At 35.6% G+C, this 24,734-nt stretch overlaps 1 protein-coding gene across 4 annotated transcripts in view; it reads left to right on the top strand.

Annotated features, from left to right (window-relative positions):
* LOC107569852 (neural cell adhesion molecule L1-like protein) overlaps positions 1-24,486 on the top strand; it is a 64,701-nt gene extending 40,215 nt beyond the window's left edge. Inside the window, exons 11-32 of one of the 4 annotated variants that reach the window (XM_016256008.1) lie at positions 689-823; positions 1,797-1,937; positions 2,435-2,546; positions 4,146-4,312; positions 4,387-4,546; positions 6,154-6,278; positions 6,582-6,683; positions 6,967-7,164; positions 7,467-7,537; positions 7,951-8,173; positions 9,200-9,315; positions 10,246-10,450; positions 10,787-10,909; positions 11,815-11,988; positions 12,476-12,541; positions 12,690-12,728; positions 13,583-13,651; positions 14,142-14,249; positions 16,111-16,269; positions 17,767-17,892; positions 18,741-18,813; positions 23,663-24,486. In XM_016256008.1, the coding sequence (XP_016111494.1) occupies positions 689-823; positions 1,797-1,937; positions 2,435-2,546; positions 4,146-4,312; positions 4,387-4,546; positions 6,154-6,278; positions 6,582-6,683; positions 6,967-7,164; positions 7,467-7,537; positions 7,951-8,173; positions 9,200-9,315; positions 10,246-10,450; positions 10,787-10,909; positions 11,815-11,988; positions 12,476-12,541; positions 12,690-12,728; positions 13,583-13,651; positions 14,142-14,249; positions 16,111-16,269; positions 17,767-17,892; positions 18,741-18,813; positions 23,663-23,861 (2,891 nt within the window). In that variant the 3' untranslated portion in view covers positions 23,862-24,486. The remainder of the gene's footprint in view (positions 1-688; positions 824-1,796; positions 1,938-2,434; positions 2,547-4,145; positions 4,313-4,386; positions 4,547-6,153; positions 6,279-6,581; positions 6,684-6,966; positions 7,165-7,466; positions 7,538-7,950; positions 8,174-9,199; positions 9,316-10,245; positions 10,451-10,786; positions 10,910-11,814; positions 11,989-12,475; positions 12,542-12,689; positions 12,729-13,582; positions 13,652-14,141; positions 14,250-16,110; positions 16,270-17,766; positions 17,893-18,740; positions 18,814-23,662) is intronic. The other 3 variants (XM_016256009.1, XM_016256010.1, XM_016256011.1) reach the window with 3 other exon arrangements.
* Positions 24,487-24,734: the final 248 nt, after the last annotated feature.

Raw genomic sequence — 24,734 nt, 5'->3', positions numbered from 1 at the left:
GGTAACAGTTTACGGTAAGGTTTTGCTTGTTAACATTAGTTAACTACATGAACAATTCAATATACTTCTAAAGCATGTTATTAATCTTACTTAATATTAATTTCAAAATGTACTGATAATTATTCAGATCAAAAGTTGTACGTCAGTATTATTTTAATGACCTGAGATAACATGGGCTAACACAAAACATTTTTAATAACTAACTTTAAGAAGGATTATAAATACTGTGACGAATATATCATATTTTAGTTAATGCGTTAACTAAGGTTAATTATTGGAACTTATTGTAAAGTGTTTTCAAATAGATTTTTTAATTTTGGGGCAAATTTTCAATTTGTAATTTCCGGTAGCTGGAAAAAGAAAAATTGCTCTGGTTGAGTTCGGTCTCTGTAAAATTACTTGAAATATAATTGTTCAATATTCACAATCACAAACCACAAAAGAAGTCTATACATATATAGTCTATTTCATGTATTTTATTATACAGTATATATAATTCTCACTATTAACTAGCATGCATATTGCTAGCATATTGGCTGTTTATTAGTACTTATGAAACGCATATTAATGCCGTATTCTGCATGACCAGATACAACATTTAAAGTCATGTCACTTACAAACACAGGGGGACAGTATTGCTCTAGATAGGAAGTTGCTTTAATCCGTATTCATATGTTGTGTGTCTCAGAGCCGCCTAGCTGGCAGGAGGAGCCAGTGAAGAGTCAGTTAGCAGAGATTGGATCTGACATCCACATCAAGTGTTCTGCTAGAGGAAAACCACAACCCACAATCACCTGGAAGAGAAATGGCCAGCCTCTTGATGGTGTGTTAAACCCCCTCCTCTCCCACCCTTATCATGCCCATTTGACTGAATTTGTCGGCTCAAAGCCACTGCCAAATGTGCAATTACTGGCTTTGAGAAGAGTCTGTTGTTCCTTTCTGGGTTTTCTCATCATTTAGACTTTGTAAACAGCAGTGGATTTGTGGCCACCTCTGTATTTGTGCACAATTTACATGCCTTGGTAAAATTATATATCAACAGTAGATGAAAAAAAGTCAATGATGTATCTTCCAAGTATGTACCTCACAGGTTTAATGCTGCTATAATGATGTAAACATTTTACAATATAGACAGGGGCTAGCTGTATACATTTTTCTACTAAATTTTTTTCAGAGTGGGTTTATTTTTGAAAGTAAATTTGTGTATAGATGCATCATTTCTAGTTTGGGCTATTGCACATTTCCACTGTTATTGCCCCTAAACATTTTTATTTTTGTGATTAATAACAATCCATGTTGTCACATGTTCAGATAAGTTTTTATTAGATACTAATATTTAAAATTAATTTATAAATTGATCAAAAGTGACAGTACAGTACATATTGATGTTATTCTTATTCACCAAAAGAATCCTGGAAATGTGTTAGGTAGTAAAACTGTTTTCATTGATAATAATAAGTAATGTTTCTTGATCATCAAATCAGTATATTAGATTGATTTCTCAAGGATCATGTGACACAGAAGACTGCATTAATGATGCTGAAAATTCAGCTTTGCGTCACAGGAATAAATTACATTTTAAAACATATTCAAATAGAAAAGAGTTATTTTAAATTGTAAAAATATTTCTTTTTTACTGTATTTTTGGTCAAATAAATGCAGCCTTGGTGAGCAAAAAAGACCATTCAAAAACATTACAAACCTTACCGACCCCAAACTTTTGAACGGTAGTGTACAACTAGCCCCAGTCTCTCCTAAACACTTTGGGTGCCAATTCAAGCTTGTTTTCTCCCCAGATTTTCCTTCTACCAATTACAAAGTGCTTGATGACAGAATAATCATCCTCAGAGCGGAGCAGAGAGACACTGCAGTGTACCAGTGTGAGGCCTCCAACAGACACGGGACCCTACTTGTCAATGCTAATGTTCTTGTCATGAGTGAGTACTTCACTTACCTGTGTAAATTGGAAAGAAGATGAATATCATATTGCGATTTTCAGAGCACAATAATGGGTCAGCGCTTCTGATGCGCAACCCACCTAATTTACATGTATCAATTAATCATAGCACCAGAAGAGAGGATTGTGCTCCTCGTTGAAGTTTTCTTGCTTTTGATTATGATATGATACTCTTGCTGACATATAATGGCTTAAGGGTTTCAGCAGCTGTTCATTCGTAATTGTTGTAGAAGAAAACATGAAACGTGTGCATGAGTGTGCGTCTATGAACTACTTCGGTCACTGTTTTCTGTTTGTAGCTGGCAGAAGAAAAGAGCTCTTTTATATGCTAATAGCTTTTTTACAGTTTAATTGTGATTTCGGGAGTGTGCCTTGGTTTCTAACTGCACCGCAGAAAGTGAGCCATATGCCGCACTGGCTGTTTGATGCTTGTCTGTGTGCACGAATGTTTTGACTAATGGTCTGGCTTTCTCTCAGATCATCCCCCTTTGATTCTGACGCGGAGTTATCTGGAGTACGCAACCATGTTAGGCAAGAGTGTGATTATGGACTGCAGAGTCTTTAGCTCACCACCTGCCACAATTAACTGGTGAGTTTGGTAGCAAGTGTTGTGAATTTAACACCGTGTTCTAACCAGACACAACATGATAAGTCTCAAGTGAGGTGTCTCTGTTCTGTTAATCAGAGTTTGTCTCAACCAACCGCGACGCTACATTTTGTTGGTCCCTTGGTTTCTTTATCTGTACACACTGAAATCTCATTGGACTGAAATAATGCATTCATGTATATTAAACATCAAACTTGGACAAGGATAGAATAATTATGGACAAATTCATCAAATTGCACGGTGTGCATGTGAAAAAGCGTGCAAAAAGAGATAATGCTTCTGATTGGCTGTTTTGAGCTCTTTGACCATTTTCACATTCAATTTCTTGTCACATCACACCTGGTTAGGACACGGTGTATGAGTGTTAATTAAGTGTTACTGTATGGTACCTATCCATCAATTAAAAAAATACTTAGGCCTATATTTAAGATTTATGTATTAAATGCATATACAATTTTAGTCGATTTGGATTCAGGTTTAACATAACCTAGTAAACATAATGTGATGCATATTTGTTATACATAACTGAAATAAACTGAATGTGTTTTAAAAGCACAGTAACCAGGTGTACATTTATCATGAACAAATCATGAATAAAAATGTATATGTAAACTAATTTCATAAATGTAAACTGAATCTTGCTCGTTCCACAGCTAACCATATGTAATCTATGTTCATATTTAAAAAAAATAAAAAATAAATGTAATACATCTATAAATGTAAGTAATAATTTAATTAAACGCTAAAGTTTTCACACAGATTTATAATGATTCTAAGGAATTTTAATAAATATCTTTTTGAAAATATGATTACTTAAATAAAATCAAAAAGATAAGGAAAATCTACAAAAATGTAGGAGGGGCTAATGTTACCATCACTTAATGATAATGACTGTCACGCCTCTTTTCATTTCCATTCTATTTTAATAAATGAAATGATTTCTATATAACTGTCTACAAGGCTAAACATTTTTTTTTTTTGATTAGGATGACCAGCAATGGACATTCATGCTGGCCTAAATTGGTCTTCACTGCAAAAAATTAAAAATAAAAATAAATAAATAGTTTTTGTTGTCTGTATTATTGTCCAGTAAATATAGTTAAACATCCTTAAAATATATTTCTTAAATGACATTATAATTAAGATTTTGTTAGAAGTATGCTAAATGATTTTAGTAGGGATTTTAGCGTGGTTTTACTGTAGCTGCTCTTCAGACTATGGGTGAATGACAGTTGTTGGGCACAGAGTGCCTAATAACAGCAATACAGACCCAGTAGGGTCAAGTGAATTAAGTGAAGGAAAAGGGACAAAACATTGAGAACACACTGCAAGATCTATAGCCCTTTTGAAATGTCTGTTCTCTCTAGGGGATCCTCCTTTTGCACTCATTTATGCTGTTTTCTTCTTTGAAAAGTTTCCTTTCAAAAACCTTTGGTCAATTTTCAAAGTCATGGTAAAAAAAAACTAGGCTACATTGGATTCGGTTTTATCAACAGAGCATCTGTAGTCATTTCAGTAAAGGCCCTTCCCCTGGGCCTCTGATTCAGAAGAACTGTGAAGGGTTCAATGTTTGTGTTGTAGGAGAAGAGAAGACCCAGAGGGCTCTCTAGATGGAGAGAGATATTCTCTCCTAAAGAATGGCTCCCTGCAGATTCACAAAGTCGAGATGGGAGATATGGGCCAGTACAAATGTTTGGCAAACAACTCCGAAGGCACCATGAGCCTCACCACTGAACTTTTCATTAAAGGTTTGCCACCTTCCTTAATCAAAAAGCTTTCTGCTTCCTGGTCATTATTGAAACTAAAGGTCTGCTTTTGATAGATTCAACGAGGATCGTAGAACCACCTCAAGACATGAAGGTCAAAAGAGGATCTATGGTGGAGCTGGAGTGCCAGGTGGAGTGCGATCCCACCCTCAGAAGAGAGCTGGAGATCCTGTGGATGAAAGATGGGATGAATATCCTCTCAAATTTCTCTGAAGGGTGGGTGACATGTTTTCCATGAGTAGTAGGATTGGATAGATTTCCTCAGTGGTTCAGCTTTGAATTCATCGAAGCAATTCTCCGTTTAAGCAAATCCTTCTTTTAGAAAGGTTGTGCTGTCAAAACAGAAAGGATTAGCGCGAGCTATGACAGTTTTGTAGTGCAGACATTTTATTTATAGTTTTATCAGTGCAGGAATCATGGATTAAGTACTTACACTTTGTAGTCATGTAACAGAGCCGAGCTAGATGTAATTGTAAGCTTTTATCAGTAATAGTAAGCTCTTATGTGCGAAATGTCTCTCTTGAAAATCAAAAGCTACTCCAGCTAATGAGCAGGAGCTTTAACCTCTTTTCTGCTGGCTGGAGCATGATTCCCAACAGGATCTTCTGTGTAAATGCAGTGTAATACTGTGCCATGTTTTGTTGTTGTGACTGTTAGCTATTTGCTTCCAGACAAATTATGTTTGCATCTTTACCTCAGGTCACCAATTAGCAGGCCATGATTCAGATCCACGCTGCAGATTAGTTCCAGTCGAACCGCGAATCATTTTTTTATTAATAAAAAAATTAAAAATTGGAGACAAAAACACAGCAAACATAAAAGAGCTGTGCATTGATTGTCATGACAACATTTAATGCAGCTTTTATTTGGCATTTCCAACACAACAAAAGCCACAGAGCCTCTGACGATGTGTCTATACCATCCTGAAACAAACTAGATCACTTGCATTATAATCAATGGAGCTGTCTGCACTATAAGCGGCTGTTTCATTTGACGGATACCTGGTTTCTATTAGCCACTTCATTTTTTTCCGGTCTGCCTGAAAAATTTTATTTTGTGGGAACTGATTGCTCTGCAGTTTGCTTTGAAGTTTATCCGTGATTCAGTCAATAAGACTCGTAAAATATCATTTTTTTTTTACCTATTATGATGAAAAGAAAAGAAGGTTAGATCAGTTGTAGAATGTAGGTTGTAGTCATGTGGTGTGACTCCCGCAAAACCTAATAATTATTTATTAATTCATAATTCATAATACTTATTATAAAAATATATTACATTGAAAACAAGGTTTGAGATATGTACGCTCATATTCAAGGTCTAAGGAAAATATTTTATTAATTTATACTTCAATTCATACTTGGTTACATCACATTTTAGAGGCATTCCATTTATTAATGTAGTTGAAAATGGAGTAAAAGTTTTTAGAACCACATGAAAAAGAAGAATACATTTCTAAGAACTTGGCACATATTTTTCAACTAGATTTTTAAGATGTGATTTTTCTCCGTCCTGGACACTCTTATTTGTCAATGACTCATTGTTTCTTGCCTTGTTTTACCATTGACTATTGCTGCCAACATAGAACGCTACAATAAATATTCCTGGAAATGCACATTGCTTATTTCATTGCTTTTGAAATGATGTAAGATCCTTTGAACATTGTGAAAGCCATTTAGAGACTTGGAACTACTACATGAACAACATATTTGTGGGTCTGATGTCTCATTTAGGAATTCATGAATTTTAATTTGACAGCATTTTGTTATCAATCAACTACCAACTAACTACTATTTTATATTTTACCTATTTTGGGTTATTTGCAGATATTTCACAGATGATGGAATTCTCCAGATTGTCAATGTGAGCCACAGTGATCAAGGGAATTACACCTGTGTTGTTCGAACATCACTGGACCAAGATACAGCTTCTGCATACATAACTGTGTTAGGTACGGTTGAAAGACCTTTTGAGACCAGAATGAATGCCAACTAGATTGTGGTGTTATGTTTATATATTACTTGAATACCACAATAATAGACCTGCTTGGAAAAATATTCAAATAATAGTGCAGCAATCTCCTCAAAAGATTGTACAGAAAACACAAAACATAGGTGGAAAAGATGTGTAGACTTTGTGATCATTATTGCACCAGTTATTTCTTTAAGCGATTCTGGTTCTCTTATGAATGGTCTTAAAACGTTTTTATGATAAGAATCTTGTTTATGGTGTTTGTGTCTGAAATGTGACACAGATGTTCCAGATCCACCAGTTCAACTGACGCTCTCTGAGCTGAAAGACCGCAGTGTGAGGCTCCAGTGGGTGGCTGCCAGTGATCATAACAGTCCCATAACAGGTAAAATTACACTACAAATGTACTGTGCTGTCAGGGTTACAGAACAAATGCAAAACTGTTCCATTAGCATTGCCTTCATATGTAATTGTACACATTTTCAGTGCTTCTGAAGCTGGCTTTTGCTTTAAGCTGATTCCTCTGAAGTCGTTTTTATGGACGTTGCTCATTCTCAAACATTGCTCGACAATATTTCAAGAAGGCTCCCACTGGGGCCGCACCGCAGTGTATCGAGAGTGTGTGCTCAGCATATTCAATGACCTCTGTGCTCTGTTCCTATGACTAGAGTTCATCATCCAGTATGAAGAGAACCACTGGGAGCCGGAGAAGTGGAAGGAGATTATACGAGTTGCAGGCAGCCAGTTCTCAGCCCCCTTGACGCTCTACGGCCACATTAACTACCAGTTCAGAGTCATCGCTGTCAATGCTATCGGAAGAAGCCATCCCAGCATGCCCTCCAAAAGATATAAGACACCTCCTTGCGGTAGGGATACCTGTGATCCTTGACAACTTGCTTTCGTAACATGCTATCATCCAATGTCTAGCCTGTCCTTGGTTCACCTTGGACTTGTTTGATGCATGTCTTTGTGGGGATTTACCCTGAGAAAATTATACAGATGTCTATAAAAGCTCCATAAATTGTAATGCTCTTTTAAGCGAGCGCTGTCTCTGACTATCAATGACTGCATGCTCGTCATAATGTGTGATACACATTGGCAGTGTTAGAGGGCAATGGTATTATTGACTGAGACAGATGTTAAATAATTCATATTCACATTTGTACAGCCCCCGACAGGAACCCAGAAAACATTAAGATTGAGGGTCACCTGCCACATCAGATGGACATCAGCTGGGAGGTAATAAAATGCAAACAGCATTGTCAAACAACCTTAATGCATTTGCATCTATGCATGGCTTGGAAGCAAGAAAAAAGGCAAATACCCTCGTGTAAGGAGGCTTGGGAGCTAAATGCTCCTGGAGCTCCTAAGAAGTCGGGTGTCTTGTAGTTTTAAAGCAGTAACAACTTAATTTGCACTGGCAGTCAGGTATATGAGCCAATTTCCATTCATGAGCCAAATTATGCTCTATTTATGAGTCACAATTCCTTCAGATTGAAAGTCTGAAAGAAAGCCAACAGGCACCCCAGAAACTAGGTTCCCACGCCAGATTTCGCAAACCCACCAGCAAATGTCTCTCGAACTCTTTCATTCTTTCCAAATGCTCAGTAATGTTTGCAGTGCACTGACCCACTTTTCCTTTTAATCACTAGCCGCTCTTGCCTGTGGAGCACAACGGTCCCGGTTTGGAATACAAACTGAGTTACAGGCTCCTGGGTGTCGAGGACAGTTGGAAAGAACAGATGATGAAGAGACACTCATTTGTGGTGCGAGACACCCAAACATTCGTCCCCTACGAGGTCAAGATCCAGGCCTTCAACAGCCACGGTTGGGCACCAGAACCCAGAGTGGTGACTGGTTATTCCGGGGAAGACTGTGAGTCAAACAGCATGTTAATGCATTCATCTCACAGTCGTGTGACACTGTCGTGATTAGCCAAAAATAAACACTTAAGATTAGGAGATTAGTTGGGAGAGTGGTTTAATCCACTCCTTACCAGGATCAGTCATTTCTGCTGAGCTTTTACGTTGTGCTCTTTGGGATCAGACACATTGTTTGCCAAGCACTTATGCGATTATCTTTTGTTTTATTCCATTTTCATATTTTTTCCATCTCATACCCTTGTCTCTAGTCGACATTTGGCATTGTCTTGAGGATGATGCAACAGGTTGGGCTGCTTTTGTCCCTGCTATTCCTGCATCACTGTAGATATACATAAACATGGCTTCTTTAGCTGTAGGTAGATCTTGACAGTTTTCATGCAGTTGTTTCAAAGAGCAGGGATGCAAACTTGACACTTTTCAGTGATAATTGCTGTTTTGAATCCAAAATACTCTCAGAAAGAAATGTGCAAAAATTTTTACCATTAGGGGTACAACAGCTTGTCTATTGGGGCAGCACCCTCAAAGGGACACCTTTGTACCTTCTTTACCCCTAAAGGGATTACTATTACTATTATTATTATTATGATTATTATTATTATTATTGTATAGTAATATTGAATGGCTTCAATAAAAACAGTGTGAATGTGAGACAACTTAAGTAAAAAAAAGAGTCTAGGATGAGTTTTTCACTATCCTCATGCTCAAATCACCCGTAAATCCACATTTTAAAGCTAATAGGGGTTACATCTTTGTCACTTTCTTCCCCCTGATGAGTTTGCATCCCTGAAAGAGCCTTTCCCATGTATCCAAATGTGTCTGTGGATAGCTTTATGTTAGCATGTGCACTTTTCCTGGAACAAGTCAGTGTGTCATCTAATTACAATTAATTTTTTTCCCTTGGCAGCTTTAGTTGCTTGAGGAAATGGTCGTGTATGTGTGAATTTGTGAGCTGTTACCATCTTGCATCAGTTGGGAAAGTTTAGGCGTAAATAGATCTGCATTCTGTTGCCCTTTCCAGTGCCCTTGGCAGCTCCTGAAGACGTATCTGTGGAGGTGTTGAACTCTACGCTGCTGAGGGTCAGCTGGTCACCGGTGCCCCAAACCGCCCTGAGGGGCCACCTTGGAGGATACACTGTGAGTTCCCGACTCCTTCAGTTCAGAGGTCCTGTGGTACTGTTCAAAAGCTGATGGTCATTCAGCAACAAACAAGCTGTTTATAGCATTTAACGGGGTCCTATTATGCTCTTTTACAAAGTCTTGATTTTGTTTTGGGGGTGTACTAGAACAGGCTCTCATACTAGGTTGTTTGAAAAACACATTATTTTTCACATATTTTACATTATTACAACATCTCTCTACCCAGTCTGGCATGAAAAGCTCGAATAGTTCCTGTATCAAATGAAGGCCTGCCTTCTGAAACACGAAATGTGTTGTGATTGGTTAGCTGGGCCAGTGTGTGTTGTGACTGGTCGGGAAATGTCATGCCCCTTACCATAACCGCCTGCGAGCTTCAGTGTAAATATTGCATCAAAATCAAATAAATTTGAGCGCGATTTAAACCCGGATGATTGTAACCACTCTAAGATTGTCTGCCTTGGGAAAGCTAGCGTGTCTCCGACATAGTGATAACACTCGTTGCCTTCTCTAGTGCAGCTCAACCAGGTCTCATACCATCGTCGATATTTGTTATTATCACAAATCCTATAAAATATGAGTTGTTGTCCAAACGAGTCGTTCGTTGTAGTTTTTGAAAAGTGATTTCTGTTAAATAAAATATCTTCTTTTGAATTGACTTTGAGCTTTGTAACTTTGCAGATATTTTTTATGCTCAAACAGCAACATTACAGACTAACTAAAGTTGAAAAAGTGAAAAAGCATAATAGGACCCCTTTAAAAGACTCCACTGTGTGTTTCCTTATTACTTTTATTTTCTCTCTCTGCCTTTATTTTCACTCTTGGATTATTTTCCATGAAAAAAAAAAGTATATATATATATATATATATATATATACTGTATATCCTCATCAACACCCTCTTTCTCTTTCTTCCATCTTTTTCTCCCAGGTCCACTGGTGGCAAACACAAAGTCTGTTGAACTCTAAGAGAATTCCCTCAGAGAAACAGTCTCTCACCATCCCTGGAAACAGGAGTCACACCATGGTGCCGGGACTGAAGCCATTCTCTGAATACAGCCTGACTGTCAACATCTTTAACCGGAGAGGGAATGGGCCCAGCAGCAGTTCCATCTCTTTCACAACTCCACAGGGAGGCAAGAACACTTCGATAGTAGACACGTTTTAAAATTCAGTGGTTTGAGCATCTGCTAAGTTCTTGTGTAGTTGAATTTTACACACTTTGTTGTTCACCCAAATGTACTGCTAAACATAAGACTAATTTACATAGAAAGGAGGTGTGTAAAGAATGACATTGACTTAAATTAAATAAAATGCAATGCTATTTCAGCAGTTGAACTAAATTTGTAGGTGTTTATCAAATACATATGCTGTTGTTGTTTTTTGTTGGGCTGAAATAGAGTGTCTTACAGTTTTTGAGTTTTCTAATTTAAGGTACATACTGACCAATAGCGCTTGACATCTTCCCACAGTTCCTGAGCAACCTCCCATCCTGAGAGCCACAAACCTTCAGAAAGACTCCATCACGCTGGTGTGGGCACCTCCGCATGAAACCAATGGCTTTCTCACGGGATACTTGCTGCAATATCAGACAGGTATGATGCTCACAGTTTTATCTCACGTTACATCGGCTATCTCAATGAATTTTATATAATCCATGTTTAACTGTATTATATCCTGATGTATATACTCCAAGTTTGGGGTCAATAAATTTTTTTTATGTTTTTATAAGAATGGTCTTATGCTCACCAAGGTTGCATTTATATCTTACAAAAATACAGTAAAAACAGTAATATTGTGATATAATACTACAATTTTGAATAACTGTTTTCTATTGTAATGTAATGTAAAAAATGTTTTTCCTGTGATCAAAGCTGAAGTTTCAGCATCATTACTCCAGTCTTCAGTGTCACATGATCCTTCAGAAATCATTATGATATGCTGATTTGTTGATTTCTAATTATAATAACAGGTAAAAGAGAGAGAGAGAGAGAGAGAGAGAGAGAGAGAGCGAGAGAGAGAGGAAAATTAAAAGCTTAAAGAAAGTGTGGAAAATACAACACAGTGTCTTTATTTAGAATTCCATGATGAGCAGAAAGTTTGAAGAACATTGTTTCAAGCATGACAATGTTTTCTCGAATCTCAAATTAACAACATTTTATTGATGAGAATAGAGAGTAGGTAGAATCGATTGTGGCAGACTATATATAACAGGCAAAAATAAAATTATCACTGTGCTGGACGGTAATATATAATGTGGCATAGACAGGAAATAGAGATCGATTGGCAGATTGGGCCAATCAGCTACTCAGAAGTTTCTTGACTCTACTATGCATTTATTTGAAATAGAAATCTTTTGTAATATCATGCCTTTTTTGATTAATTTAATGCATCCTTGCAGAATAAAAGTATCACTTTCTTTAAAAAATTCTTCCTGACCCCAAACTTTTGAATGTTTTAAATATTTTAAAACTCAATCATTTTTGTGTTGTTCTTGTAGTTAATGAGACTCTGGGTGAGCTGAAATCTGTGAACATCAGTGCACCAGATACAACACAGTGGGTCTTGCGTGATCTGCAGGATGACAACTGGTATAAGTTCTACCTGAGCGCGTGCACGCAGGTGGGCTGCGGGTCAGCCATCAGTGAGGAAGGAGGCACCGTCTCTGAAGCGTGTAAGTGTGCCCAGCAGCAACTATAAGCAGAGTCCTAAGAGCTATAATGGAACTGGTATCAGAATCTGAATTAAAGTGCCCATGCTGAGACACAAACATCTGATACAAGCTATGTTAGTTGTGTTCTAATTAGCACAGCCGCAAGATGTTCGAAAGTGATTAAGCAGCAGTTACGGAACTCTGAGTTGCTGTTGGCAAGATCTTGTTGCATAAAGTAGAGTGATTAGATTATTGCTAAAATGCAAAACTCACAATTATCTGATGAACAAAAGGATGTAATGACCAATGCATTGACCAATCAATGAGGTGGCTTCATAAAAATAATTGCCTACTGATGTGTTTTTACTTACTGGATAACTGATATTGCATCATCGTCACAGTTACTGATTGCCTATTTCTTTCTGTTATGCTCATATTCTTATACTCTGTGGGTTTGTTTAACCTGATCTGTCTTCTTATCAACCAACTTCTGTTTCTCATGAACTAGTTACAATGCCCAAACATTCATTTCCTGAAGTTTCTACAGTCTCAGCTGAAACGTCAACAGAGAGCTGTATGTATCACATACTGAAGTGTATAGCCTTTTGCAGCTTACTTAGTAGTAGTAGTAGTAGTATTTTGAAGCATTTCAAATGCCTCTTGTGATGACATCTGCATTAATTTATTGTTGTATTTTTATGTATCTCTACTGTCTTTTTAAGATGAACTGTCGACATCTGAGGTGACATCATCTGACTTGAGTATGTACCAGCAAATTTGTAGCTCTTTTTGTAAACTGAAAAATGAATTAGTATATTAACTCCTACATTAATATGTCTAAAATAACTCCATATACACTAGTAATAGTGTCAGTAATTGTAGCACTAATTTTAGTCACATAAATAGTATCAGTTGTTGTTGTTGCTGTTGTTGAAATTCAAAAGGCCCTGCCTATATTCAGTGAAGGAGATAATTGTGTACATTCTGCAAAACGAGCATACTATTCCATCAAAAATCCACATAGTGACAGATGGTTCAAGTTTACTTGAGCTTGGGTGCTGTAGGCGTTTGCTTTTGTTTTTTAAGAGCTCCTCTGAGGCAGTAATACTGTCCCTGAACTCCTGCTAAAGACTGCAAAAACATGCTGTCTTTATCAGGGTTGACAAAATCAGTCTGGCTGCTGACAGGAATACATCACTCAACGGTGTTCATTTTGTAAAGACCGGCTGTAAACTTATAGTTCAAATTGCAAAAAAATAAACTTTAGCATCTATCAGGCCTTTACAGCACTTTCCCCTTGTTAGGTCCATTTATTTTGCTGTCCTGCCTATTATTAGTTGCATTTTATTATTTGCATTTAACATTTTTTTTCCCCTCCTGATATCCATGACCCTATCAGACCCATTAGTCATTTTAAACCCACTGGTTGATATAAACAATCCTAATTATTTATATAGTTCCTGTTCATGTTGATCTGATGCTGTGAATAATGATTTTATGATGCGTAGAAGCATTTTTTTCTGGACAGTCTGAATAGGGACATAACAATTTTCCACTGCTGCAGTCCATTCTACAGCGAAATGCATGTGGTCTGAACTCTCTCTCTCTCTTGCAGGACAACCTTTCTCTTTCACCTCATCTAATACAGACACTCCTTCTGTCAATGCCACCTTTCCTACCTTAGGTATTCATCCATTCATCTACCTAAACAATCACTTTCATAACTCCATATTTGAGGGAAATTAACATTTAAAGTTAGCATGAAATGAAAACGTCCCTTATTACATTGTTGACAATGATGTCAGTGCATGTTTTTGCATTTAATTTAATTTTATATGCATTTTTATATTTAGTTTTTCAATTAATTAGAAAAAAATGATAATCTTTTATGATTGACATCACTGGTCCCTGATACGGAGATCCGTCAGTTCTGATAAAAAGTCCTGCCCTACAATTTTATCTCAAATAAATATCCTCTTTTACTCCGAAATGTTAAAGAAATGCTGTTTCATGTTGACTTTAACAAAGTTTTCATTCAGATTTCTGTCACTATATCATTTCTATAACACTTTCCTATGGTTATGGGTGTACTGGGATTCTTTTGCAGGAACTAACCTTTTGAGCGTCTTTCCTGTATTTTGTTCTATACCTTCTTCTCTATAAATTTCTCTCAGTTGTGCTCAACATATCCACCTTTGTAAGTGACACCTCTGCAAGAATCAGCTGGAGAACCAGAGGAGAACGTTCTGATTCACAGCTCTATGTTGCCATAATGAATCACCGTAAGGATCTTACTCCTCAAACTGATTTGTCAGGATCCAGTGTTTGCAGCATTGAGTTTTGTGTAAATGGTAGACATATTTGTAGTGAAGTTTGGAAAGTATCATCGAGGGCTACAACTAAAAACAATTTGAACTATTTTGAATTGATTAATCTGTTGATTTCTTACATTAATTGGCTTTTCAACATTTTGATCAATGTGCAGATTTAAATATGTATAATGTACACTGTAAAAGAAAATCCGTCAAATTTACGGTAAATTGTGGTTGCAGGAATTTTACCGTAAAAAAATATGGTAGCAACATTTTAGATTTTACGGTTTTAACTTAAATTTACAGTTAAATACCGTAATTTCATTAACTGATATAATGTTAATATACCAACCTATTGAAGTACTGAAATCTGTTTTGTACCTTTGTAATACACTGATAACCACCAAATGCAGGTGGTGATGAGAAAGTCACATGATGAACCAAAGCCCATCACAAGCAGCTTTTATATAATAACATATATGGAAGGTGCACAGTGTCATTCACACAAATGCTAAACACCATTATGGTAACACACTATACTGAAATAATGCAATAAACATTAATTTAACAACATTAGGTGTAACACACAACCCTAATATACAAAACTGATAAGAAAAAAATAAGAAACATAGTTATTTCAACAAAGAAAAAACACATCAAATTTGAAATGTAATGCAGGGAATTCTGGGAATGTCAATTTACTGTAAATTATACAGTCATTTTCATTTCCAAAAACAGTATACTACCGTAAAATTAATGTTCAATACATGTAATGTCCAATACAGTTTTTTCACCGTATATAGTAGGGGAATTTACCTTTAACCATTTAACCGTTTTTACTGTAGCATTTTTGCGGTCTTTTACCATTAAATTTACAGTCATTTTTTAGAGTGTACTGTATATATTAAGTGCAAACATGTAAATATAAAAGTTACAATTTAAACTGCAGATAAAAAAATAAAAAGATATTGGTTTAGATAACCAAAGTAGAAATAATATTAAAGAAAATGAAATGTTTTTTTTTCAGTATTTCCATATTTTTTTCAGTAATGTTCAATGAATTAATCAAAATAATTGTATATTGTTTTAATTATTTATATTTAAATGAGCTATAGAAACATGTCCAAGCAGAAATGTACCTTTTCCGTTGAGTTTTAAACACAATACAATGAAATGCGTAATTCAAAATACATGTAAAATATCTATTAACAGTTAATACAGAAAATTCCTAATAATTTGCTATTTATGAACTAAAAGAGTTAATTCAGCAGTTTCGAAATTTGAGGTTTGACTGCAGACCTTATTTTACTTATAAATAAAAACAGCTACTCTGTTCTATAGAAAGTAATGACAGGGGGAATTCACAGATCAAAAATGCTAATTCCCAAGCATTTTAGGACTATAAATTGAACATCTCTATTTAAAAACTGAATTTGATGTCCAACAACAATTTAATTACATACTTACTCATTCTTTCTCTGCGCTCTGTTTGACTGATGTACATACTTGTGCATACATGAAGTATTTAAAGTTTAATGATGACAGTGACATTTAATTACTCACTTCCTATTAGGATATCCAAATGAACACATTAAGAATATAAAATGAGAGTAGCATCCTGTCTAAAAACCTCTCCAAACAGCCCAAAATCCAGACCAACTGAAAATGAAATTTATTCTTGACTATTTTCATTGTGCATCTTTATTTGCAGCTCTTTTATCAATCTTACTCTGCCAACTTTTCTAACCTTTCAAAGTGTCTCTTTACAGTATCATAGATATCACCTCTTTCAGCTGGGCTGTGGCCTAACATCATGCGGTTATTCCTTCAGGTGATGGTATCTGGCAGCTTTCAGAGGCTTTAAATACATCTAAAGGTTTCCACCTCATTGAAGGGCTCAGCCCAGGAACTGTGTACACAGTCCGGCTGCAGGCTTCACATAGGGTTGATGACCCTAACATTTTTGAAGAGGTTTTCAAGACCAGGGAAGGTGAGAAGTTAGAGAATTTAGCCTGTAGAACAGCATTAGAAGTATCACTGACATAGTATATATGTGATAGTCTTTCTGTGGGTGCATTAGCACTAGAGGTATGTAAAAAAAGGTCTCTCTTTCCATTGAGCAAGCAAATTTATTTTTATATTATACGTTATAGAATGTGCTGTGAAGCTGTGAAGTTTACAGGGGGAAAAGACAGCAGCTGTGGCTGCCAGAACTTTACCTAAAAAAACAACAGTACTTCATGGTAACAAAAACTGTATATTTTAATAATTGATAGAATGTTAATATTACATCGTTCTACTCTGCTTTGTATCTGTACAGTATACTGATAACCACTTTAACTCATCGACGCTAAAGTGCCCTTTTGGTTCGATCTAGGTCAACCGGACCGTGATTTCAAAACCCAAATGTACATAACCAACAAGAAAGAAAAAAAACTAAGAAGAAAAAAATGTTCACAGTCAATTATAAGATAACTTAGTTTTTACTTGTTTTTGTTTTAACATTATTTTACTGTAAAATTGCTTAAAATGTCCCGTTAGATCTATTACAAATCACACACACACACACACACACGTACACACACATATATATATGGTAACTTGCTGTTAACCAATTAACAGGTTTTTACTGAAGCATTTATACAGTCTTTTACATTACTTTTTTTTAGAGTGTGGATGATTTTGCAGGACATGTTGAAATGCTTGTAACTAAAATATAAAATTTTTAGAACTATAAACTCAAAGCATTTTATTTTACTATGAACAAACTGTATCTTTCAAAAGTCGAAAGTTCCACTCCATAATAAATAACCTTAAGAATTTAAGTTAATTGACTGTAAGGCCTAAAACTTTCTGATATCAGACAAATAAATCCCTTTGGACACATAACGGCCAACCTCTACACGTCAACGATGCCTACTCTTTATTTGACAGAAACTTGGCCCATCTATTCAGTGCGAGGTAATACAGAGCAACTAGGGTAGGTAATGTTATTCATAAATACCAGAAGAACTAATGATAATGAATTATGTATGACTGGTAGATGTATCACCTACAGCTCTGCATGTGCTTCCAAATAAGTGACAGAAATTTATTTGCAACTGGGTCTCTGATCATTTCATTTTGTCAGCAAACTCACAGGTTTTTACTGAAGCATTTATACAGTCTTTTACATTACTTTTTTAGACAACAGCAAAGAAGAGTCCATTTATGTCAGAGAATTGGAGGCAAATGTTCATAAGTGTTCCAGAAGTTCATCAAATGTTCAAAAGTAAACTGTGACCCATTTAAATACTCTTCTTTGGGTTCTGATTGTTCTCCTTTGACAAACCACATCAGAATTTGACACAGGAACCATACTTAAAAATGCCATTTGACAATTCTTCCTTTAACCCAACAAGACATCATCAATGTTTTCCAATATTTCAGTATGACTGTGTTCATGAATGACATTTTTCCAAAAACAAACTCTCCTTTGTCCTTGCAGTGTCTAGTAAACAACTCGTGGCATCCCAGGAGTGGTTTGTGGCGATCATGTGCGCAGTGGCTTTACTAACTCTGCTTGTCCTCATCGGCTGTTTTGTACTCAAGAACAAAGTCGGCAAGTACGCAGGTAAGACACATTCAGCTTCAGAGGTCACACAGAGCTCCTAGCCCTCTGTTTAAGCTCTCAGTTCTCTGTAGTCAAAGCGTATACACCTTAGCTTGGTGCTTTTGTTAGCTTTGTGTTGTGTGGCTCTGTCGCACCAACCCATAGACTTATTACAAGCAGTGTCAGACAGAAAACCTGAGATCAGTGAGCTTTATTGGCCTGTCCTCGCCTGCTCCTACTGGTCTTCTTTTGATCTTCACATATATTTAACCAATATGAAATGCTTTTAATGGATTCAAGAACGAATTGTGTCCTGAATGGATTATTGCAACAGACTCTTGCATGCATTAAAATGCACAAGAACCCTTACGGAGCTTATGGAATAAAGCCAAAGCCATTGCAAGACAGTTTTAAACGCCTAGTTCTTACATCACTGTGGCTGTTAGATACTATACATAAAGGTTATTTATACCTTACCAAGCTGAAAAGAATAAATGTTTTCACCAGTAAGGCTATATCTTACATTCAAGTTCAGCACACAGTAGTTTTTCTAAAAGGCAGTCAGTGTCCTTGATGTGCTTCCACACAGCAAAATACAAAATACTTACACAAATTTGGAGAATATGAAGTATTGAACGTTTGCTCAGCATTTGAAAATCAAGTGGATATCATATATTATCTCTTATGAATAACAATAATGTCATTTTTTAAATGAAATCAAGGCAAGAAATTTCAAAAGCAACTGAGAAAAAAACAATACACAAAACACTCTCCTTGAATGTTGTAATTTCTCTCCAATCGAATCTACCAAAATAGTATAATGTGATTTTATGATAAATAACATCTTTACATTTTTTTTCTCTTGACAGTGAAGGAAAAGGAGGAAACGCTCGCTGATCCTGAAGCTCAAGTCATGGGCGAAGAATCACCCTGCGAGTACAGGTCAGAGAGCCACACTAGTCCTGTTATAGATCTTCATCTCACTGAGTTCCTGTAATATAATTTCTTAATGCCTTTTTCTCCTGCAAATAAACCCTACATGCACACCATTTACTTGGAGCCACATGGAAAGCATTGCTCCACGAGCTTGAACTGAATCTGTGCTCACTAGCCCACACACAGGTAGTGAACGGCAGCTTTGTTTAGCTCAAAAGTTAGATTGTTAGCGTAGTGGTGTATGTTTATTGCATTGTGTTAAGCCTGTAGTACAACTTTAAAAGGGTTCCTCAGTTATAGAAACATCTGAAAATATGGGAATTTTCAAAAATTAAACATTTTCATTTTTTCCAGGCCTGAAAAAGTCATGGAAGTAAATACAAAATACAGAAGTCATGACAAATTAATGAAAGTTTATAGTGAATATGGAAATGTTTTTATTGTTTTATTGACTAGATAAATTGAAATATTACATATGCAAAATTTTGATCTTTGAGAGTGTTTAAGTCAGAGTCTGTTTATTTGATAATTGTTATAATTTTAAAAGATTAGTATCTGACATACAAATGGAAATCTGTTGATATAGTAAAACAATTGAAACCAGTACGATTTTCTTATAAATTAATACTTTGATTTGGCAAGGTCACATTAAATTGATCAAAAGTAAAGACTTAAGATTATTAGAATATAACAAGACATCATCAATGTTTTCCAATATTTCAGTATGACTGTGTTCATGAATGACATTTTTCCAAAAACAAACTCTCCTTTGTCCTTGCAGTGTCTAGTAAACAACTCGTGGCATCCCAGGAGTGGTTTGTGGCGATCATGTGCGCAGTGGCTTTACTAACTCTGCTTGTCCTCATCGGCTGTTTTGTACTCAAGAACAAAGTCGGCAAGTACGCAGGTAAGACACATTCAGCTTCAGAGGTCACACAGAGCTCCTAGCCCTCTGTTTAAGCTCTCAGTTCTCTGTAGTCAAAGCGTATACACCTTAGCTTGGTGCTTTTGTTAGCTTTGTGTTGTGTGGCTCTGTCGCACCAACCCATAGACTTATTACAAGCAGTGTCAGACAGAAAACCTGAGATCAGTGAGCTTTATTGGCCTGTCCTCGCCTGCTCCTACTGGTCTTCTTTTGATCTTCACATATATTTAACCAATATGAAATGCTTTTAATGGATTCAAGAACGAATTGTGTCCTGAATGGATTATTGCAACAGACTCTTGCATGCATTAAAATGCACAAGAACCCTTACGGAGCTTATGGAATAAAGCCAAAGCCATTGCAAGACAGTTTTAAACGCCTAGTTCTTACATCACTGTGGCTGTTAGATACTATACATAAAGGTTATTTATACCTTACCAAGCTGAAAAGAATAAATGTTTTCACCAGTAAGGCTATATCTTACATTCAAGTTCAGCACACAGTAGTTTTTCTAAAAGGCAGTCAGTGTCCTTGATGTGCTTCCACACAGCAAAATACAAAATACTTACACAAATTTGGAGAATATGAAGTATTGAACGTTTGCTCAGCATTTGAAAATCAAGTGGATATCATATATTATCTCTTATGAATAACAATAATGTCATTTTTTAAATGAAATCAAGGCAAGAAATTTCAAAAGCAACTGAGAAAAAAACAATACACAAAACACTCTCCTTGAATGTTGTAATTTCTCTCCAATCGAATCTACCAAAATAGTATAATGTGATTTTATGATAAATAACATCTTTACATTTTTTTTCTCTTGACAGTGAAGGAAAAGGAGGAAACGCTCGCTGATCCTGAAGCTCAAGTCATGGGCGAAGAATCACCCTGCGAGTACAGGTCAGAGAGCCACACTAGTCCTGTTATAGATCTTCATCTCACTGAGTTCCTGTAATATCATTTCTTAATGCCTTTTTCTCCTGCAAATAAACCCTACATGCACACCATTTACTTGGAGCCACATGGAAAGCATTGCTCCACGAGCTTGAACTGAATCTGTGCTCACTAGCCCACACACAGGTAGTGAACGGCAGCTTTGTTTAGCTCAAAAGTTAGATTGTTAGCGTAGTGGTGTATGTTTATTGCATTGTGTTAAGCCTGTAGTACAACTTTAAAAGGGTTCCTCAGTTATAGAAACATCTGAAAATATGGGAATTTTCAAAAATTAAACATTTTCATTTTTTCCAGGCCTGAAAAAGTCATGGAAGTAAATACAAAATACAGAAGTCATGACAAATTAATGAAAGTTTATAGTGAATATGGAAATGTTTTTATTGTTTTATTGACTAGATAAATTGAAATATTACATATGCAAAATTTTGATCTTTGAGAGTGTTTAAGTCAGAGTCTGTTTATTTGATAATTGTTATAATTTTAAAAGATTAGTATCTGACATACAAATGGAAATCTGTTGATATAGTAAAACAATTGAAACCAGTACGATTTTCTTATAAATTAATACTTTGATTTGGCAAGGTCACATTAAATTGATCAAAAGTAAAGACTTAAGATTATTAGAATATATATATATAATATATTGATTTCAAATAAATGTTGTTCTTTTGATCTTTTATTCATCAAATAATCCTGAAAAAAATTAAGTATCACAGTTTCCACAAAAATATTAAACTGCTACTGCTAACTATTACTTTTCAATACTGATAATAATAAAAAATAATACAATGTTTCTTGAGCATCAAATCAGTATATTAGAATAAATTCTGAAGGATAATGTGACACTGAAGACTGGAGTATATTTCAAAATATTACTGTTTTTACTGTATTTTCTATCAAACAAATGCAGCCATGGTGAACATAAGAGATCTTTCAAAAGTACATATATATATATATATATATATATATATATATATATGTATATATAATCTTTTAAATGGTAGTGTATATTTAAACCATCAGGAATGACTGGAAATGTGATGGAAATTTGTTGGATTAAAAAAAAAAAAAGGTGTGTAGTTAATGTTGAAAAAACAACAACCAATCATGACCCTGAAACTGTTACACCCAGGTGCAAAGTGACAAGTGGCACAATAAAAAAACCTGCGTGGAGAACAGACCAGAGGCAAGCGAAAAGTAGGGCTGCGTGCAGTTAACTTGTATACTTGCAAATGGAGTAGCTCAAATCCATAAATGTGTTTCCATCTAATTACACTTAGACACAGAGATGCCTGTTTTATTCCTCCCTCAGGAAAGAAATGCAGCTTCAGCAGAGGCTCGGAGTCTGATCTGTACGCTACCCTTGTTTGGGGAGTTACAGCACCAGACACTCAAACATCTGCTAACCGAAGAAACCAGATAGGGAAGTGCGTCCCATACCAGCTGTGGAGTATGACAGTAGCCTCAGAGGCTTTCAAAACTGCATTACTCTGGCTTACACAAGGAGGCTACTGATTTATTATACTTTTGGGAACAGAAGAGCAGGTTTATCGTGTTACACCATTGGTGATATTCATTTGATGCACTGTAACATGATATAGTGCATTTAATTATTGGATACTAAGATATTATAGATATTACAGGATGACTGATAAAGGATTTTGCAAATACTGATAACCAAACTGAGAAAAGAAATTGAAATGAATCTGTCAGTTACTGAAATACACACACACACACACACACACACACACAAACTATTTTCTATTGTAATATATTTTAAAATGTAATTTATTCCTGTGATGCAAAGCTGAATTTTCAGCATCATTACTCCAGTCTTCAGTGTCACATGATCCTTCAGAAATCATTCTAATATGCTGATTTGCTGCTCAATTATTAATATTGATAATTTTGTGAAAACAGTGATACTTTTTTCAGGACTCTGATGAACAAATATTTACTGTCACTTTTTAAATCAATTTAATGCATCCTTGCGGAATACAAGTATGCATTTATGTATGTATGTATTTATTAAATAAATAAATCAATAATTTTATGACCCAAACTTTTAAATGGTACTGTAAATGTATCATGATTTTCACAAAAATATGAAGCCATTTTTTAACATGAATAATAATAAGAAATGTTTCTTGATCAGCAAATAAGCATATTAGAATGATTTATGTATGTTTTTTTTCTTATTTTAAAATGGAATTCTTTTAAAATGAGTTATTTTAAATTATAGAACTATTTCACAGTATTACTATTTTTACTGTATTTTGATCAAATAAATGCAGCCTTGGTGAACATATAAGATATTTAATGACAACAGGTTCTGATAAAGTTATTTTAGTTTTTATCTGCACCAATTAACTGGCAAAAACATCTAATTTCTACACGTTGTTAACTCTAAATATTTCGGAGAGATGACGCAATCCAATCCCTACTGTGAATTGTTCTCCTGTGGTCAGCAGGACTATTATTTCCAAAATTAAAAGAGGACAAATGTCAGTTTATCCTAATAAATGTTCCGTCTGGATTTATTTTATCGCTATCCAAGATGTTTTGGCATCTTATAGTAATTGGGAGCTTACGAGGTGACCCCCTGTCTCTTTCCAGACACCAGCTTGCTGGCAGTGTGCCTGCTCTCAAATTGGCAGCTAATTTTGGTTTGTCCCATCATTCCTATAGGGGCTAAAGTAACCTGACAGGCTGTTTGTCTACAGGCACACAAAGCGTGTCTTAAGTCGGTCCTCTCATTGGCTGGCGTGACCGGCGTTCTGCAATTTTCTCTCTCTCTAGTTTTGAGAATTGCCATCAGGCCTTGAAGTCTTTGCAGTTAGTAATTAGCAGAAAGCAGTGATTGCATCCTTCCCCTACACCCTTCCTCTCCCGCTCTGTCTGCAAGCCTCAACTAGTATCATCTTCTTAGTCACTCTGAGCTGAATTTGACTAATTTTTCTTGCTGTTTGACAGTGACAATGATGAGAAGCCGCTGAAGAGACATCACAGAATGTTCACAGACATCAAAGAGGATGATAGCAGTGAGGACAGCTCTACGATGTCAGAGGATGATGGCTCTGAGTTCGACGAAGATGGGTCATTTATCGGCGAGTACTCGGGGTTCAAGCGCAGGGTGTCCACGGAGGTGAACAGACACCCCGTGACCTCTTAATGCTGGTTCAATCTTAGGAACTTTTAAACAATTTTACAAGAAACCGAAAAGTTTGTTTGTATGATGTGCCATGAATTTGCCTAAGTTTTTTAGGAGTTTGCTTTTGCGTGAATGGCCACTTCTTTACAGTATTAATATGAAGGGTGATGACAGGTTATAGTTCTGGCCAACATGAAAATTATGCCATCATTTACTCATCGCTCTGTTGTTTCAAACCGGTATGACTGACTTTTTGAGACGTTTAGCAGAATGTTCACACTGCTCTTTCATTACAATAAAAATAAATGGTGACCAAGAACTGCAAAGCTCCAAAAAAGGACAAAAACATGTCTATACCCTTGTAAAAAAGAAGTACACTTCAACAAATTAAAAAAAAAATTAATTATGGAAATACAATACTTTAAAAGAATATACTTAAGTGCAACTGACTGCAATGTTTTGTTATTTGCAATTAGTTTAGTAGTTACATTTCTATTAAATCCATTTGAATTTAAGAGTATTTCTTGACCCACTTAAGTAGGAATTAAGTACACCTTTATGTAACTTCATAATTCTCTTTTCTTTGAAATATGGTTAAAGTGTACTGTTGAATATATTTACGAGCGTCTATGGTAAACTAAAATATACTTTAATGTTATTTCTATTGAAATATGTTTGTCATGTATTTCAATATATTTGTAATTACACATTTGTAATGTTAAAGTTGCAGTTAAGTAAATTTCAAATCTTTTAACTTTAAATGTAATTTCAATGAACACACTACAGTTAAAATTATAATCTAGTACTTTACATGTACTTCAGTATGTTAGTCAACACATCAAAATCTGCATTTCTTTAAAGTAAAGTAAGTTAAAAGCACAAAAAGTTATTAAA

Source organism: Sinocyclocheilus grahami, unplaced genomic scaffold (genome assembly GCF_001515645.1).
Source record: "Sinocyclocheilus grahami isolate Dianchi unplaced genomic scaffold, SAMN03320097.WGS_v1.1 scaffold1387.1, whole genome shotgun sequence".
NCBI lineage: Eukaryota > Metazoa > Chordata > Actinopteri > Cypriniformes > Cyprinidae > Sinocyclocheilus > Sinocyclocheilus grahami.
This window is presented reverse-complemented; position numbering and strand designations above follow the sequence as displayed.